We start from the raw sequence: 19,920 nt of genomic DNA, 5'->3' as shown, positions 1-19,920 counted from the left end.
GAAGTGCCTGGCACCTGGCAGATATCCCATCCTGGTCGCATGCATTCTAGCTATTTTTACAATCGGGCTGGGTTTCAAATTTCATGTCCAAGTTCAGTTGCAAGGTTAAAAAGTATCTTTTTTTTTTTTTCCTCATGAAGAAAACGTTTTAAGCTTTAGTTTGTTTCCCGAGCAAGCACAGAGCAGTTTACTTAACCCTGTCTGTAAAAGACCTTTCGTACTAAAGCCTTAGGCTGAATTCTGGGACCAGGAAGCAGCCACTTTAAACAATGGGGCTCAAGAAGTAGAAAAGAATGAAAAGTTTTCCTATCCTTTATCTCAGCCTAAACAGTATGCTAGTTTAAAAAAATGTATAAAAGTTAAACATTTACTTTTTAAAGAATTTGAAAATTCTAGTACTTTGTATAAGAAAAAAAAATCTGTTTCTGTCCTTCGACATCATGCCAGTTTTTTCTCTTTGTTGTCATTTTTAACAAAATGGGAATCACACTGTGCAGCATTTTTCGCTTGACAGGTTATCACTAACATTCTTGGCATTATGCTTTTTAATGATTGCATTATATTCCATATTACTGAATACATAGTATCTGATGTAGCCAACCTACTCTTACTGGAAATATTTGGGAGCTGTGAATTTTTATATTATAAATTATATTACATTATATGTATTATAGTATATGTATTATATGTATATATATATTATAAATTTAAATTATAAATCATGATATCACAAACTCCCTTTACCATAAACCTTGACTGCAGCTCTGTTACTGTTTTAGGATTCAATCTTCAGAATAAAAATTATGGAGGTAGTTTTAAGGGTTTAGATGTTTATTGGTATATTCCCTTCCAGCACGAACGTACAAAACTTTGAAATTGCCTGGTTCCCTCTGGATCCACGAACATGGAGTATAATTGGGTTTTATTCTTTGCTGGTCTGGGGAAGCCAAATATTATTTCACATCACATTAAAGTTCAGGAGTTTTATGTGTGTCCTCACCCAACAATCTTCCCAGAACCCAAGTCTCACCTTTTAAGCCTCAGCTTTTAAATCACATGAGGGCTGAGCACCCCAACGTGGGCCTAAATATCTTGCTCTTTGACCCCAAAAGGCTTTTCCCCATCAAAGTAATGCTTTCCTGTTCCCTCTCGTTGAAAACTTCTATTTTTTTCAGAACTAATTATCTCGGAGAGATTTTTGGAGGAAAGCAACCTGATAGAATTGATTTTGCCTAGTTTGTGAATAATGAATAGCACTTAAACCTGTACCTTTAAAAGAGCCACCTTAAAAACTAAACTTTGAAGAATCTCCAGGGGTGTTATTTTGGGTCCATTAACAGAATGAAGGGGAAAGAGAGGCCAGGCAGAAGCCGGGTTTTAGAGGGCAACCTGCGGCCCCTTGGCTTGCCTGGAATCTATGTCCGGATTGGCCAGCTCCTCTGAGCTGTCCTGTTTTCCCTAACTGCTTTCCCTCCTCCCCCGAAACCTCCCGTGGAGTAGTTCCCGCCCCAGGCCACACAACTGAGTCTCTGGGGATCTTTGATGCCCCAAGACCTGGGGCCGCCCCCAGAAGTCTGCTTTAATTAACGGGGCATGGGGCCCAGGGACCTGCCTTTTCCGAAGCTCCCCAGGTGATCTCTGTGTGGTCAGAGTCCAGAACTCCTGTTCTAATGATTCTTTTCTACAAGCTGAGACTTCACACAGGCTCCCCGTGCAGGGACCAGGGACCTTGTGGAAGAGATCAAAAGCTATCAGATCCAAAGGAAAGAAAGCAGACTGAAAAGGGAAAAAGAAGGGAAAAAGAAAACAAACAACCCAGCAAGCAAACCCTTACTAGGGGATGATTTTCAAGACAGAAACGTGGATTCTGACGTGGGAAGGGGATGGGACCCCCAAGTCAGGACACTCCAGCTCCCACCCCCATCTCCCACCCCCTGTAACCGAGCAGACCTCTTCCCCAGGCCGGTGTAGCTTGCCCGATGCCTCGATGGTGTGTCTAATGGACATCATGCTCCCTTTGGCCTCCATGTGTTCCTTCTTCCCTGTGGATACCTAGCTAGGCTCTTAGGGGCTAGTTTTTCACCCTCTGTGTTGAACTAGTTCCTGACTCCCTTCCAGCTTCTTCTATAGTTTATCTGCAAAGGCAGTCTCATTTGTTATGCAGACATATTTAAATTGGTATGCAAATGAAGGCAAAAGGACCGGAGACCTACAGCTGGCTGTGTCCCCCAGTGCCCCTGGCAGAAGTCAAATGTTTATCATCAGGAAACACCTGACAAGAGTTTCTACCTCATTAGCAGAATCCCTGTCGTTGGGCCCCAAACCCTGCCCTTTGGGAGGAAGTGGGGCCTCCAGGCTGAGCGGCCCCCGGTCTCCCTCTCCAGCCCAATCAGATGTTCAGGGCTGCTGCAAACACTGGCTGTGAGGAGCTGGCTGCAAAGGTGGGAGGGGCCCTTGCATCTGGGCTGTTCTGAACAGATGGGGCAGGCTGCCCCACTGCAAGGCAGGTTTGCACCTTCCCGGGGCAGGCTCTCCAGCACCTGAGGGCTCAGTTCTGAGAAGTCTGCAGAAGCTGCTCTGATTTTGCAAGCTTCCCTCCCTCCCGGGAGGGGTTTCTGGGCACTGCCGCAGGCAGGCAGCGCTCCCAAATCTGAGCTCCTTACCTCCGGAAATAGCTCTTAATCCAGCCCTCAGTCTTCATTCTCACTGCACCTCATCACCCTGTCCCCTGGGGTCTGTGCAAGTAAGATGCACCCTGGGTTCTGCTGGGAGCCTTGACTCCCCCCGGGTCCCTTACGCAACACCAGCACCTTGGCATGTGCACCTCCCGCCTGCTGCTCCCCCACCAAGATCCCTCGTGGACTTTAGACCCTAAAGAAGCAATTTACGTTCCTCACTGCCTATTACATCATCCAGGGGGCTTTTTAAAAAGGCAGATGCTAGGGACCGATCCCCAGAGATTCTAATCCAATGGGCTCACGCCGTCGAAAGTCCTGTGTCCAAGGACACTGTGGAAACGCTGTGCTTAGCCTGGTATGCGAGGCCCCTGGGTGACCAGACCCCCTAGCCACCTGCCTCCGGCTTCTCACCCCAGACCTTTGCTTCTCTGTACGGGCTCCCTGTTCCCTGGAATTCTTGATAATCAGGGCACACCTCCTCAGTCTTAAGCTTCCCTAAATTGTCACCGCCTCGCCTGTGGAAGACTTTTCCAGATCCTTGTCTGATTCCACATAAGGAATCTTCTCTTCTCTGTCCTCACATCACTGCTTCACCCAGATTTGCAAGTGGGATTGTTGTTTGCTGGCTTCTCTGTCTAAGCCTGAAATTCTCAGAAGATAGTGTTTTGATCTGCTTTGCGTACGTCTCTTGCGTGTGATAGGCAAGACCTCGGGATAGAGCGCACACCGTGTTCACACCCACACTCCCAAGCACAGGGAGGCCTTTGTCATTGCTGTTCTGGCCGTTTGTTCTGGGTAACACTGCTGTCTCCTTGAGATGCGCCGCGTACTGTGCTGCAGGCGCCGCTCTGTTAACTGGTGTAATTCTCACCATAGCCTGTGAGTGTGACCATTCTCCCCATTTTGCAGGGGAGGAAACTGAGTCAAGAATCAAAGGAAGGTACCTCGACACATAGCAGAGCAGAGTGAATGTCTGCTGGGTGAAGAAATGCATGGCTCTCTGTACTCTTGGTACAAACCAGTCTTTGTGACCCGACTGGTTGATACAACCACGTTTCCTTCAGCAAGCACTTTGCACAGACCGAGCCTTGATCAATGATAAACATTTTGTAGGAAATAGTTGAAACCCTCATGACTTATTCCCAATGCACTTCCCTTAACAAGGTAGGTCAGCCGGGTAGTGGGCACCGAAGACATCTGGGGCCAAAGAACAAGAGAGAAATTAGCTTTTCATAAACACCCACTACACCCCGAACTGCCCCGGGGAACTTCCTGCCTCATCTCAGTTGATCCCTTTAGCAATGACACAGTGAGAACGACAGTATTTACAGATGATGCAATCAGAGCTCAGCGCAGGGGGGTAACTCAGCTAAGGGAAAAGGTTGGGACCGAGCCAGTCTGTCACCTCCCTCCAACAGGAGACGCCTCTGCCTAACATGTCCTTGGAATCTAGCTTTCCTCATCTACGTTCGCTTTTACAAATAGCTTATTTTTTTGCTAAAAAAGAAATAGAAGCCACGTGGAGACAAATGGGAGAACACTAAAATTGCTGACAACCTCACCACTCAGAGATTAAAAACCCCTGGGAACAAAGATCTTGCAATAACCTATAATGGAAAAGAATCTGAAAAATAATAACTATATATGTATGTATAACTGAGCCACTTTGCTGTACACCAGAAACCAACAAAACCTTGTAAATCAACTATACTTCAATAAAATAAAACTCTAAGAAAAAGTACGTTTTTAAAAGATGTATCAAAATTTAAAGCAATAATACCATTTAGCAGAATATTAAAGAAACCACTGGGAACCTTTTGAATTTTCTTTTAGCTTTTTACTCTGCATGCATATATCAACCAATCAATTAATGTTTTATGTACCTTTGTTTGTAGTGTGCAAACCAACTTGCATTTTGCCCTTTGGTTTTTAAACCAAACATGCCTGAAGTTGTTCAGCCACTTTTTAGAAAGAAAATAATAGAGTTAAGTGGTAAGAAGAAAAAGAGAGGTGACTGCTGGGAAGCGGCTGGGGGGCTGGTTTAAGCACAGAGAAGGGAGGGGCCCGTCTGACGATGCACGTGGACCACGCAGGCAAGGAGGCAGCCCACTCCCCACACACCTGCCCGAATCAGTCACCCCTACGCTTGTCCATCCTGGTTCTGTTGCAGGCAGCAACCTGAATGATGGCCTGTGGCACTCAGTTAGCATCACTGCCAGGAGGAACCGCATCACTCTCACTCTGGATAATGATGCCACCTCCCCGGCTCAGGACACCACCCGGATGCAGATTTATTCTGGAAACCGCTACTACTTTGGAGGTAAACTTCTCCAGCTTTTGAGGTTGACAATAAGGGAGGAAGGGAGGGAGGGAGGGAGGATGCGTGGACAATGATTTCACTGGGACGATTCTTTCTTTGTCAAATAGACCCTTCTCCCAGCACACACATACCGCACACACCACATACACCACACACACACAGACCTACCCTCACAGCCCAAAATAATGAGAAGCAAACTTTCTCACAGCTGCACAAATATAAATTATCTAGGTCAGTGCTGAGGGAAAAAAATAACTCTAGCTGTAAGAGCCAGTGTTACATAACACGCCCGAAGGAGATTTCTGTAGCCGTGCCAAACTCTGTGATCACATTCCAAAGGGGAAACTTAGCTGAAAACTTGGAGAAAGGGTCCCAACAGTCAGCAGTACCTGCGAGAGAAAAAAAAACATCCAGGTAGGAAGACGCAACCAGCATCCTCCACTTTCTCGTTCATATCTCTGCAGGTTTGCTTTCTTAATCCCCTGTGCTTGCGTTCCCCACGTCCCTGGAGGCCGTGCCTGTGGAGTGGGGCAGCTAAGACTGGGGAGGACCCAGAAGGCCCATGAACTTGTCAGTCCACAGAGAGCAGCCAGTACAGATCCTACCCCTACAAAGACGCAAGGGCAAGCTGGTATGGATGGAAATATAGGATTAGGGCGTTTGCATCATTTTTTACAATTGTGTGTCTACTTTTATTTAGTTTTTTAAAGGCTGTTTTTCACTAAAAATATCAATATCTGATGACTTAGTTGTTTGCATTATAGAAGCAATCTCTAGAGGGTAATTACTCTCAGTAGCTGTCTGACCTTGAACAAGACACTCAAGGTCCCTGAAGGTCCTTATCAGGGATGTGGGGAAACAAAGCAGAGTTGCTGGGAGAGGTCAGTGTGATCAGGGTTTCAAGGTATAGTGTGGTGCTTTCTATCTGAGAATGCACGGACTGGCTTCAACTGTTGTAAATATGGAGCATCAGCTGGGCCTGGTCCACCGTGGCCCATCCTTTTTCCGTTAGGAAACAGAAGAGAGGTGTCCTGTAAAATTACCAAGTACAGTCTCTTAAGTAGAATTCGCAAATCACCTCTCTCCTACCCACACCATGCAGTTAAGCTTTGAAATACAAAAGGGACTTTGCACCAATGCAGGAGGAAAGCCATGTGGAGCTATACCTTTGTGGTTTGATTTTATGGCCTCAGGATGAGCCTCTGTCCTTCACTTCAAATCTTCTCAATGGGTGCCTGGATAATCAGTTCCTTGCCGAAGGGAACACTTCCATTCTCTGTAAATGTTTTCTGTGTCTTACATCATTTAAGTCACGCAGTAACTTTATGAGGTGGGGGCCATCAGTCCTATCTTGCAGATAATAAGACTGGTGTTTACAGACATGAAATAATTTGTGTGAGTAGTAGAACCAGGATTCGCCCCCAAATCTCTGTTCTCCATGTTGGCAAAAGGGACATAACCACTATAGGAGAAAGGTCCTGGAGACCCCAAAATACAGAGCTCACAGACTGCTTAATTTTGCATCACACGCAATGATGCAAAGAGAGAGAGAAGCAATCTTCTGTTTATTTCTGGGGAAAATGACGTTGAATTAATAATATTACTTAAGCATCTAAAGTGCCTCAAAGCCAGAGTGGCTCCCCTGCCCCCGTCTGAAGAAGGGTTTTTGGAGGTGGGTTTTCAGGGGCTCCAGGCAGAGGAGGGAAGATTTATCTGTGGCTTGAAGAGTGTTTAAACAAATGCCCCACATGTAGACTGTAAACTTAAGGAAGGTGAAAAATGAGTTTGAGTAATAATAGTCAACTTACATAAATTTCCTCTCCAGCTTCAATTAGAAGATGCAGCATCTCTTCATTTTATAGTGTTGCTGTGAGCTGTTAGCCAGCTGCCGGGCTCCATCCCGGCACTGACTGTCTATTAGAGATGGTGGAAATAATTTCCAGTTATTTATGGGTTATTGCCATGTTTTCAAGCTTGCATTCCCATATGCTCTGAACCTATTAAAACCACTGGGATGGAGTTTATTATAAAGATCACAAGCACCTAGACACGCCTTGCTCTTCACCTGTCTTAATGAGAGGTAGGTGTGCCCCGGTTGCAAGGGATGCTAAATCCGACTGATGTATATTTTTAAAAGAACACCCTTTAAAAGGGTATGGTGTTAACCTTTCATGTATGTGATTACAGCTCTGTAACTCTGCGTTTAAACCCTGAGTTCCTCTGTCATCTGGATTTGCTTTGCCATTGCTTCAGAATTCTAGTTACGTTCCTAGGTGTCCCTTTCTCGGGAACCAAGCCTGTTCATGCTGACAATTAACCAGACAATCACTCCGCCACCATTCTTACTCAAAGCATAATTTTCTTTGAAAGTGTAATTCAGGATCAAGTTGTGCATTCATAAATATGTTTCCAGGGGGAGGGGATGGCTCAAAGAGCTAGAGCGCGTGCTTAGCATGCATGAGGTCCTGGGTTCGATCCCCAGTGCCTCCTCTAAAAATAAATAAGTAAACCTAATTACTGCCTCCCCCACCAAAAAAAAAAAAATATCGCTTAAAAAGAATTTTAAAAAGGTATTTCCAGACAGAACGGAAATTCCCAAGTAGTTATGACATGTTGCCTCCTTGGAACGAGTGAAGTACACCACGCAGAAAATTGGCAAATTGCTTACAAATAGGGAAAAAGAAATAAGTTGGAGACAAATGGGATATTCGTGGTATTTCCTTGAATACATTGTGTTTTCTGTTCTAGAGAGTGATGGAGTATGCCCCACTGTGTACCGGTGTTGTCCCCTCTCTGAGAAGGCTAAATTTTACAAAATGTGTGTACTGCTGTGAATGCAAAAAACACCCAAATAATTAGACCTCAAGGTCTTCCATCAGTAGGTCGCTGAAGCAATGACTGATCATTTCAGGATTCTTCTTCATGTTTTTCTCTGTCCCGCAGGGTGCCCTGACAATCTCACCGATTCCCAATGTTTAAACCCCATTAAGGCTTTCCAAGGCTGCATGAGGCTCATCTTTATCGATAACCAACCCAAGGACCTCATTCCAGTTCAGCAAGGTTCCCTGGGGAATTTTAGTGATTTACACATTGATCTGTGTAGCATCAAAGACAGGTAATTATTGTCTCTTCTCCTCTGTCCTCCCTGCCCCCCACCCCCATTCTCACTGTTTTCAATATGAGTTTCTTTAACCAGAATTCGAATCCACTGACATCAGCCACAGGAGACATAATTGAGTCGCCTAATGGAAAAATCTCTCTAAAAGGATTTCAGGCCCAGAGAAAAATGGTTTAAATTAGTTGAGTCTCTCTTCATGTTGACTCGCGGTAAATGGGATATGCAAATTAAATCAAAATACAAATTTGTGAAAGGATTAAAATTTTATGCGTAAACAACATTTGATTACTTTGAAGTTAAGAGGAAGGCAGAAAGGGGGGAGGAGTAAGTTCTCTCCACTTCTTTCCTTACTGCAATGAGGGGCTTCCCTAATGGATGGATGGATGGATGCCGGGCCCCCTGGGAGGGACTCCTTTAACAGAGGTTTTGGCTGAGCTCATAGCACACGGTGACTCGGGGGGGATCATCTTTGCTGTCACCACCCCTAAGTCACTGTGTCTCTGGGTGGCGGAGACCAGGCCCTGGACAGCCAGCCAGCACTTTCATTCTGCATCCTACAAATCTAGCCCGAGGTCACTTTCTCTCTTTGTTTCTCCTGGGCGCTGGCTTCTCTTAATATTTGCAATTTCTAGCTTCAAAGCAATTTAAAGAGGATGGATTCTGAATTTTCAGCAAGGTTTATCTCGTCCCCTGTGTTTGTTCTCTAGCACCTGACTTCTTTCATTCTTCAGATTCCACTTACCTTGGTCAAAACACCATGTGTTGAGTGGGTGAAGACAACGTGTTAAGTGCTTGTCTGTGTGTTGGTGATGTCAAGTCTCTGCTCCTGTTTCGTCAGGGAGCAAATTAGCCATCACCATCACATGCTGCAAATGACCAGGAAGTGCACTCCTGTTTGTGGGACCTGTGACAGCTGCAACTTAGTGTGGCCTTGGGGACATGAAGTCAGGAAGGTTTTCAGGAAGTGATGTTGAGCTGAATCTTAAAGGACAGGTAGACTTGGCTGAGGAGTGGGGGTGTCGGTGGAGAAACAGGTGGCTGGGTGTGGATGGGATATAGCTTGCATTTTATCAACTCAAGAAACTTCCTTTTCATTTAAAAATCTCTACTATTGGGGTTCATTTTACCATGGATGGTGTAGAATAGTTTAATTGGCTGTATTTCATTTTCTTAGGAGCCTATAAAATAACGGCATGTCTTACTATGAGTGGTGTCTTCGATTCAGTAAAATGTACCTCAGTGGGAATGGTAGGTCATGGTGGTTGAGCACATGATGGGAGTATGGCTAGGCAGGTGGGTTGGTACCAATTACGAGGACTTCCGTCTGCTGCAGAATTTAGCATCACGCTCTAGGAGGCATCAGGAAGGAAGGTTGTCAGGTTTGTGTAGGGAAACGAGTGCTCAGGAAAAGTGACAAGCATGGATTTGGCAAAGAAACCAACCTGGAGGTAGAGAGGTGACTGCCCCAGTCCAGGAGGGCCATGATGAGAAGTGACAGGTGTTTCTGAGCATCCCAGGAATCCCCTGTGCAGTCCACCATCTCTCCTGTGTGGAATGCTGGGTACCATTTGGTGGAACATTATGTCCATGTTTCTCTATTAATACCACCACCCCTGGGATCTTTAGCAAATCACACAGACTTCCAGACTCTTCTGCTCCATATCTTTTTCTGTTTGACCAGCTGGAAAAGTGGGTAATAAACTGTACGCTTCATTAGAATGTGCTAGTTTAGAGACCTCAGAATAAAAGATGCTGTGTGGAGTGGCTGTCATCCTCTAGGCTTTATTAATGACGTGGGGGAAGCATCTGACTTCACCAGCCTGGACGGCCTTTTGCAAAGTGTACATCAATTCAGGGAACATGTATCAATAGGGATCTCTTATGAGAACTTAATTTCTAATCGAGGAAGTGCTCATTATTTCTGATTACATGGAAGCCACTGCCATCTACACTGCATCATTACTTTTGTGTAATTGTAGTCTGTATAATTGCATTACATACAATTGTGTTTTGGTTAATTATATAATCGGGGATTGTGTTTAGTTTAGTGGGGAAATGGGACATTTTTCTTGATTTACCAGACAGTGTCTGTAACATAAGGGAAACTGGTAAAAAAAAAAAAAGCTGTGCTTAATTAATTATTTCTTGAACTTATATGTAACATTTGGTGGAGGGGAGGCAGGGGTTAGAAAAGCAAGTGGCTTCTGAGTTTCGTATGTTATTTTGAATGTGTTCATCAAGGCGAATGTGATTTGAGGGCATGTGCAAAGTTTTGCCTTCAAGGAGCTGGCCATTGGGATGGGGATGGGGTGCGGTAGGCTATGTTGGGGTAGGAATAGTCTGGCTGTGATTTCGTCTCCTTTTGCTCCTGTCTGGAAAGTTCAGACTTTGATCTGGCTTGACTGCCTCTCCTCCTCTAGACCGCACCTTCCTCTTGGGTTATAGAGAGCCAGGCATCCTTCCCTGACCACCCCACCACGCCCTCTCCTCCCTCAGAGGGAGCGGACCTGTCTGCGCAGAAGAAACCAGTCCTTTCAGGATACTGCATTTTTTTTTGAACTATTTTGGTGGGGAAGAAAGTAATTAGGTTTATTTATGTATTTATATTTAGAGGAGGTACTGGGGATTGAACTCAGGACCTTGTGCATGCTAAGCATGCGCTCTACCACTTGAGCTATACCCTCCCCTCCAGTCCTTTCAGTGTCCTTTCTTTGCTGGCCCCAATGGGCCTCTTCCGCTGTGGGAAGACCTCAGTGAAAACTGAGGTGGTATTCACAGAAGAGGCACACAGCTGTCAAAAAATCTCGAGTTCCCTCCAGGGGCGTCCTTCAAGCAGGTTCCCTTTGAGATGATGCAAGTTCACTCATCAACCTGGAGACAAGTCTTGGGTCACAGCTGGGAGGGTTCCTTCTCAGGGACTAAAGGATTTAAACTAACAGTATTCATCTCAAGGATGAGCAAATTGCTGAATCTTCTGGCCTCAGGAAGGACAGGATGTGGAAGAGCTGGGCTGGTCCACAGCTCTGGCAGCAGAGACAGTTCTGGCTTTAGGAGGCTTTGTCAAGGGACCTGCCCAGTGACTGACGACCCAAGGACAGGCTGGGAGAAGGAGGTAGTGCGCTCTTGTGGGAGTCACAGCTGGGACCCAACAGACCCCAGGCACTTTCAGTAGTCTTTCGAAACCTCTAGAATATGATGTGCAGCCGTGATCCGTCCTTTGTTGGCTCATCTCCATTCCCTTGTCTTCAAGCCCAAAGCACTGTTCTTCATGAGCTGCAACCCCTTGGGCTTGAAATATGGAAGACGTGATGTTCTAAACTACCATGGAGCAAAATCACACCTAGGTTATTCAACCTCAGAGACAGGCATTGAGTGAATGACCGAGGCAGTCTTATGCACATACTTGAGTAGAAGAAGATGTGAAGAGAGAGAGCTGTCGAAGGCATGGGAGAATGAGATGATTCATAGCCCCATTTTTGGAAGAGGGGATAAACTAAGACCAAGGGATTATGTCCACTTTTCCATGGTCATAGGATTGAAGTTGCCATCCAGGGTTAGACACTGCCAGGGTCCTCTCCCTTGTGCTGCAGGAAATGGGGGGAGTGAGAGATGGTCACATCCCAGGTCTTGGGTGAGGTCCTGGGACAGGCCTCCAAGTGAGGGTCCTTGGGTTCTTGCATAAAAGAGTTCCAAGAACGAGCCGTGGTAGTGCACAAGTAGGTTTATTTAGAGAGATACACACTCCACAGGCAGAATGTATCCATCTCAGAAGACAAGAGCAGCCCCAGGGGTGTGGGGGTGGTTGGGGTTTATGGGCGGGGCAATTTCATATGGTAACAAGTGAGAGGATTATTCCAACCATTTGGGGGAAGGGGTTGGGATTTCCAGGAATTGGGCCACGATCCACTTTTTGGCCTTTTATGGTCAGCCTCAGAACTGTCATGGTGCCTGTGGGTATGTAATTTAGCAGCTGATATATATTACAGGGAGCGTGTAATTAGTCTTAAGGTCCACTGGAAGTCAAACCCTCCACCAACTTGGGCCTAGTTGGTTTTATCCGGTTTTTGTCCTAGCCTTGAGGGCTGTATCATTCTGTTAGCAGTGTGCCCGGCCCCCTTCCCTCCTGTCTCCCTTCCACTATCTACTCGAAAGGATCTGAGCTGGATATGTCAGTCATTGTGTATCTGTGGCTCTAAATGTGTAACCACATCTTCTGCTCAACCATAAAGGAGTGTCTCAGGATGCGTCATATATTAAATTCTTTATAAACCTTAAGTGCCTAATGAGATTCCATTTAAAGGGGAGGGATTCAAAATGGTACATGATGTCAGGCTAGGTCTGAGTGAAGTAAGGATGTCCCGGTCCTGGTGTTCCAGGTCGAGAAATGTCTCATCCAAGGACTTCTGTTGAAGACTCTCACCTGTAAGTTTTGGGAGCCATATGCAGTCTTGCAGGGATCCAAGTTCAGGGCAGAAGAAAGACATCGTCAAATGCTGTCTAAGAATTCAAGTAGGAGACAGGATCCAAGGTGTGAAGCCAAATTTGGAGGAGCAAACAGCGATGCTAATGGGTCACTTAAGGGGAGGTAGAAGTCACCACTGGAGAAATTCAGGGACCCCAGTGCAGATGGCAGCGGGTTTGAGAGATGTTAGAGCATGATTCATTCCCAATCTTCTGTTTATCAGCTTGAATATTATTGAACCTTTCTATCTGTGTTTTCTCTTTTGCAAAACCATGATAATAAAACCTATCTTTTCACTGAGAGTTGAATGACAGAGTGTAAGGAGTCAGGTGCTCAGCTGCATGCCCAGTAAACAGCAGATGCTCAGTAAGTGTTTGCCATGTGAATTTCTGGAGCCAAAGGTTTGCGACTCTCTAGGTTCCTTGGGGAGAGGAGGGTCCCAGATTTCCCTCTGATGATTCCCCAGCCCCTGCCACGACCCAGCGACCCCTGCTAGTTTCTGGGGTGGATCCCCATAGATGTCCCTCACTTGTACCCTCAAGTCAGTCTGCTCGATGACTTTCCTTGGGCTCCGATTCCCTCTGGGGCACCAGCTACCACCTATCAGGAACACTCTTACCAGCTTGGGTGCCAAGGTTGTGGTCTTTGGATTCTCCTAAAGCACTGATTCTCTAGGCCTGGATGTGGTAAGGGAACCACGTGATGTTCCTGGGGCACAGAATTTAAGGTGGTCCTTACTTCCAGGTTCATGCATGTGCAGACGTTGAATTTACATGAATCTAGGAATGAATGCCCTTTAAAATTTTGCAGGCAAACCCCAGAATGTTTGCCTCAAGATCACCAGGAAGGCTGGTTAAAACCCAAATCAGCTAGAGTTTTTGATTTTACTGTGGTGGGCCGGATCATTCGCATCTCTCACAAATCCCAGGGTGCTGCTGGGTGCTGCTGGGACCGGACTTTGAGAACCACTGCCCTAAAACTTCTAGTCCTGGAGGCAGTGGGGTTGAAGGATTCTGGACCAAAGCGGCACAGGTGTCGGGGAGAGGAATGGCCCCCAGGCAGCTGTCCTCCCGATCAGAATCTCAGAGGGTCTCTAAAAGGTTCCAGCCACTCTGTCTCCGTGTCTCTCTCCAAAGGGGTGTTGAAGTCAGCCCAAGGGGATACTGCTGGGGGCAGCTGAATTCCACCTCCCTCCAGATTCCTTGGTCTTTCTCACTTACCTCTTCTCTTTCTTCCCCGTACAAACAATGCCTCTGTGAACAGAAGCAAAAGCAGTCAGAAGCGCTCAGAGGTGCCTGAGTGAAGGGCTATGTTGGTTGGAAGGGAGTGTGGGTCTTACAGTCGCTGGGGCTGCCAAAAAAACTAACTCTTTTTTTTTTGGTCACTTTGAGGACAGTCATTTTACCTGCTGGTCCTTCTGAAAGTCAGAGCTTAGCTTTCCCTTCTAGGTAAGGCTCACACCTTGTGGGTGGTGTTGGTACCATTATCATTAGAGTGACTCCACTCACCAAAAAATATGGCCACAAACCTTCATAAAGATTGAGAGAGACTGATTTCCCTTGGCCTTCTGGGGCCTGGCAAAGCTTTGCCTGGTCGCGTGTCCCGCTTCCTGCATTCCTTCCTCATAGAGGGAGGACAGTGGGGAAGGTCCTTGGAGCTCTGGCAGCTCTGAGAGCTTTGTGCAGCGTGTGCAGCAAAGACAGGTACAGAAGCGGGCCTTCTCCCCCTGGGGTCTTTGTTGTTGCATCCTATGGAGCACTGTTTGCTCTTAACACTTTCTAAAATTAAGCAAATTTGTTCCAATGAGTGAATCACATGTGGAAAACTGCGTTACATTTCTTGGGGCAAAAATCAGTTATGAAATATAGCTTCTCACTCCATAAATGACTTCCCTTTTCCTCCAACACACATTCTTTTAAGAAAAGCATCTGCTAAACTCTCTGGTCAAGTTCCTTACCTTCTTGCTGCAGAGTTGGGAGTGTTATAAACATGGAGCGTGGGGAGGCATAATGTGGGAGGACCTCCCACCAACAGACTTGGGCTGAAAACCCACCCTGTTGTGTGGGAGTTTGTTCAAAACAGTAGGCGATATAAAAAGATGGCATTGCAGGGTAATGCATATGTTGTAGTTTCTCTCTAAAAATGAAAGCCTTTCCAGTGGGTGTCAGAAAAGCCATGGGAAGGGCACAGCCCACACAATCTGAGTTTCCAACTCTAAAGTGCGAAATGTTACAATATGGCATTCTCCCTTCACTCATGGGAGGGGCCGGAATATGAACAAGAGCGCTTCTGCTGTTTTTATTTACCATTTTTGGTCTCTTTCATAGCAGAAAGGGAAAGTTCTGCTTTATATAACAGTTACTGAGCAAACATTCTATAAATATGATTGAATTTCATTATCTTCGGAGTTCTGCAGGATCTCCTCCAAAGTTCTTGTCCAAGAGTGGATGCTGGACCCGCAATGAGAGCATCACCTGGCAACGTGTTATGACTACATGTTCCCAGGTCCCAGCTTGTGCTTTCTGGGCCAGTGCAATCTGAGTTTTCACAAGTCCCCCAGGTGATTCTGAGGCACACTCAGTTTTGAGAGTCTTTAAGAAATAGACCTCCAGTGCTTGTGGAGATCCAGTAAGCTGCCCAAGTTCATATTCTTAAGTAGTTGGTGGAGCCAGGAATCAAATCGAGAAATGCTGAATCCTCAGTCTGTTACCAAGTCCAAACTCATTTTGCTCACCTCATGACAGGCCAGTAAGTTGGGAGACCAGGTGTTGGGGCAAGAAACACAACTTTATTTCAAAAGCAAGCAGACGGAGAAGATGGGGGACTCATGTCCTGGAGAACCACCTTCCCCAAGTCACATTCAGGCTCCTTTTACACTAAAAAGGGGAGGGGGTGTGGTTGGTTGGTGTAAACTTCTTGATGTCTGAATCTTTTGTTCTTGCAGCTGTCCACATGTGTCATGTTATGGTGTCCCTGTAAACCTCCAACAGGACAAATTTTACTCTCTGTTCTGCAACTTTTTATCTGTATGTGAATGGGAAAGTGTTACACCCTTAAAGGTCAGAGCCTTGAGAACGGGCTGTCCTGTCTATTTCAGGCTCTAGGCAACGTTCTTTGACAAAAGGTACAGAACCAGCAAGACTGAGCCCAGGAGACAGAGCACAGGGTTAGAGCCAAAGGAACAGATCTCATATGGAGTCAGATTGGTTCTTCCCTAGCACAAATCCAGGTAGGTAGGAAGGGTCTAGTGCCTACAGGCCAGAGAAAGAGGAAAGATGGGCTTTGGGAACCAGAGCTGGTCGGTCAAGGGAGTGTCGCTGAGGAAATGAGATTTCAAGAGGGCCTGGAAGTGTGGGCTGGGTTTAGGGCGGTGGAGCAGGGATGTTTCAGGCAGAGGGGCACACTTAAGGCTGGGACTGTGAGTGGATGAGGTGCTGGATGTCTGTCCCCCTGGATGGGAAAGGCTACTTTGGCAGTGGTGCGTGCAAAAGAATTTAAAGTCAAAGCCATCAGGGACGTGGCAGCACACAAAACAGTTGAAAATCTGAGTAGCAGATCACATTAATAGTTAATTCTTAAATAATGCCTACTGTATGCTAAGACACCTTGTAAATGTGTGTGTGCGTGTGTGTGTGTGTGTTTGTGTGTGTGTTTGTGTGTGGTGTATGTATGATAGTCACACTGTGAAGTCGGTAAGATTATTAACTCCATTCTACAGAATGAGATTGAGGCACAGTGGCACTCAGTAACTTGTCCAAAGTCACACAGCAAATATGTGGCAGAGCCTGGCTACCAACCAAGGAGTCTGGTTGAAGAGATGAGGCCTGTCCTCGCCTTGTGCCACTCCTACCTTTGCAGTGAGGCGGCATCTACATTCTCCAGAAAGCTTGCAAAGTTGAAAAGATGTGTTTTCATCTCTTGTTTACATCACAAGGCAGGTTCTATTAGCCCAGGAAGAGGAGGGAAATTAGCTGCAATGGGTGGACCCCGCGAGGGCCTGGTTTATCAACCACACAGCTCCTTGGCACAGGCTTGAGACAAACATGCTGGGAAAGAGAGCTCTACCCTTCTGTTCTTTCTTTCTTTGGGCTGTTGGAGGAATAGAGGGGCTGACATGGAGGGACTGTTTTGAGGATGTAGATTTTGAGATTTTGGTAAGGCCCCTTCACCCGGAACCACACAGGAAAAGTACCAATTTATTTGTCTGCTTCGTGAACTGGGCTTCTCCCCACCTCCCACCTCCCACCTCACCCCTCTCTGAATGTCAGCGGGGAGGAGGGGCTTTGGAGGCATACGAAGCCTGGATTCGATTTGAATAAGTGACCTTGAAGGAGTGCACCTGCGTTCTGTTACCGAACTCCTGTCTCTCATCACTTGTTCTCACAAGAAAAGAGGATCCTCGTCTTGATGAAACGGAATGCCCTCACCCGTGCCTAAGGAAAGAGGCTGGGGTGCCTTTGATGCGTGGACAACCGTGCTGACAAAGAACAGGGTGGTGCTTCATGCTGTCCTGTCAGAAGATGGTCAGAATCTTTCCCTGCCAACAGGTGATCTGAAATATCAAGGCTGAAATGCAAAGCCAGAGCGAGGACCTGGGAGGATTCCCATGGGTGCTTTGGAAGATGTGGGCTTCATTCCGAGAGTCTAGTTCTGAGGTTGAGGGGAGACGTGTCCAGAGAGCAGTAAGACAGTGTCTCTCAGAACCAGTCGGTGTTGGGAGCATCGCTCCCAAGAAACACTGCCCACAAATTTCAGATACAGATGACGCAAAAGCCAAGGAGGGTGTTCAGTCTGGGTCGGAATGTGAAAAAAAAAGGTGATTTTTAGGTTCTCCAGTTACTTCTGTGAGGCGCTGCTGATGTTTAACTCTGCAGAAAACATTTCTAAATTAATAGAAAGAAGAAAGAGATTCTTCCTTACTGCTCCCTTCCCATGGTTATGACCTTAATAAGCTTCATCCAACACCCAGATAAAGACCTTCTTCCATCCATTTTCCCCATTCTCCAGAGTGCGCCCTTCCACACGGCCAATGTCACATCCAGGCCTTCCTCGTCCACACTGATGTCCACTCACTGGGCTCCTGGGGAGAAGCCTTTAACACTGTGTTTCTCTAGTCCCAGAGCATCCATTGGTGGCTCATTGTAAGTACCATTTATAGACACAGTTGGAAGTGGAAAAGGCGCTTCACATGTTTTCAGTTGGGGAAAAAAGCAGGTCTGACCTGTGATGGAATGTCCTCACCCCTGTCTGCAGTGAAACCTAAATTTAAAATTAGCCCTATGTTATTTTTATCTTGAATTAAGAAAGCTCTTAGGAAGTTCATAGAGCAAGAATCTGGCCTCCTGGGTTTCCCCGGGACACGGACTTCTGAGTGCTGAACTAGAGCCTCCTGCTACTTTTCCAATGCACGGGCAGAGTGATGACACACCGTTCACTTTACCTCTCCCAGTGCCCCAAGGGAACGTTGCCCTCCCTGCTTGGCAGGTGAGGAAACCGACTTGAACATATATTTAATAATTTACCTTCAAACAAAATCAGATTCAGAATTTCAAGGTGGTGAACCCCCTTCTGTTTACATTTTAGCCACCTTTTTTCCTATATACATTTTTTTTAAATTGAAGTACAGTCAGTTACAATGTGTCCATTTCTGGTGCACAGCACAGTGTCCCAGTCATGCATATACATACATATATTTGTTTTCATATTTTTTCATTAGAGGTTATTACAAGATATTGAACATAGTTCCCTGTGCTCTAGAGTAGAAACTTTTTTTAAATCTATGTTTATATCTAGTGGCTAACATCTGTAAATCTCAAACTCCCAGATTTATCCCTTCCCACCCCTTTTCCCCAGTAACCATAAGGTTGCCTAATTGGGGTTTTAGCTGAACACAAATTCCCTGCATTTTATCAAAACATGGATGTGCTAGGAGTTCCTCTGTCTGCTGTTAATAACATCCCTTGACTGCCCCCACCCCGCACACAGACCTGACTGCCCCGGCTAAAGGCTGACCTACTAACTCATCCCTAATATCACACCAAGTACACCGACACTTAGCACAACAGAGAAAAAAGGCCACGTCTGCCCCCCCGCCCCCCGCAGATAAACACCAGTGTAAAGGAGGGGATGAGATTTCAGCAGGCAATTCTGGAACGCCTGAGAATCTGAAAGTGACAGCAGGAATATGCATTTCAAAGGTCATTCCAGTCACCACACTTACTCACGTTAATGTGCAGCTCTGGAGTCTATGTGCCGAGTCGCACACACTGGCAGGGGCTGAGAACACGTGGTCAGCAGGGACCTGGGCAAATAGTGAGGAGAGTAATACAAATTACTGTTGTTTTCAGTGATATGAAATAATCCTCCAATGTCCCAGACATCTGAGAGGTAGAGGCAAGCCAAGCACTGATGAAGAGCAAGGCAAATCCTCGTAGTTCTAGAAGCTGGTTATCCCACAGCAGACATCCGTCTAGTCCATGCGCTGTCCGGTCGGATGGGGACCCATACAAAGGGGCCCCCTCAAACGAGTGCCTGACTGCATTACAATTTCCGTTTACAACTGCTTCATTCTCCGTAACACCATGAAATCATAACACAGCTTCTCTTGGTAGAATTCTCTTAAGTGTAGAGCCACATTTTAGACAGGGGGATTAAACTGCTGATCCCTTAGTGGCAATTTGCCACAGAACTCTCTCCCACTTCCCAACACACATGTATTGTTTCAGCTCTAGTTACTGAGAAATTCAGATTCTGCGCATGCATTTCGCGTGCCCTCCAGTGTATGATGGGGCTGGAGGCAGTAAACACAAGGGTCCAAATCTCCCAGCCTGTCTTTTGAGATGTCCCATTGTTACCAAAACACACGACCAGCTGCTCACCACTCAGAAGCCAATAGAGGCAGGTGTTGGCGAAAGGAGAGGTTGCTCTGTTCCAAAGGCCAGCAACTGCGGTGGGTGGGGGGAGGGTAGACTCCTGTTCAAAGGCCAGCTCCCCCTGTACGCCCCCATTGATAATCACTGAGCAAGAGCTTTCAAAGGGGAGCCTCGGGGGGCACAGGCGGAGGGAGGGGGCTCATGCAGAACAGCACAGTCATCCGAAAGTTAGTCGTGCAGTGGTCTGATCAACATCATCTTGACTACTTCAAGTACACTTCATCTTCAGTTCCAGGGTCGGTTTGTTCCCATTTCCTGGAGGCCAGTTCTGGGAACTGTGGCAGCTTCTGTCACAGCTACAGTCTGGTCACCACGTGGCTAACTTCCGCCACTTGGTGGGGGTCTCAGTCTCTACAGGACAGCTCATAGGACATGGCTCAGGATGCGATCTGGAGCCCCTGGGAGGAGCT

At 46.4% G+C, this 19,920-nt stretch overlaps 1 protein-coding gene across 1 annotated transcript in view; it reads left to right on the top strand.

Annotated features, from left to right (window-relative positions):
• Positions 1 to 19,920, top strand: part of CNTNAP5 (contactin associated protein family member 5) — a 730,584-nt gene that overhangs the window by 405,508 nt on the left and 305,156 nt on the right. Inside the window, exons 9-10 of the mRNA XM_072960805.1 lie at positions 4,849 to 4,998; positions 7,942 to 8,113. Coding sequence (XP_072816906.1) covers positions 4,849 to 4,998; positions 7,942 to 8,113 — 322 coding nt within the window. The remainder of the gene's footprint in view (positions 1 to 4,848; positions 4,999 to 7,941; positions 8,114 to 19,920) is intronic.

The sequence above is a fragment of the Vicugna pacos genome, chromosome 5 (assembly GCF_048564905.1).
Source record: "Vicugna pacos chromosome 5, VicPac4, whole genome shotgun sequence".
NCBI classification, from domain to species: domain Eukaryota; kingdom Metazoa; phylum Chordata; class Mammalia; order Artiodactyla; family Camelidae; genus Vicugna; species Vicugna pacos.
The sequence above is the reverse complement of the archived record's forward strand: the minus strand, read 5'-3'. Positions and strand labels throughout refer to the sequence as shown.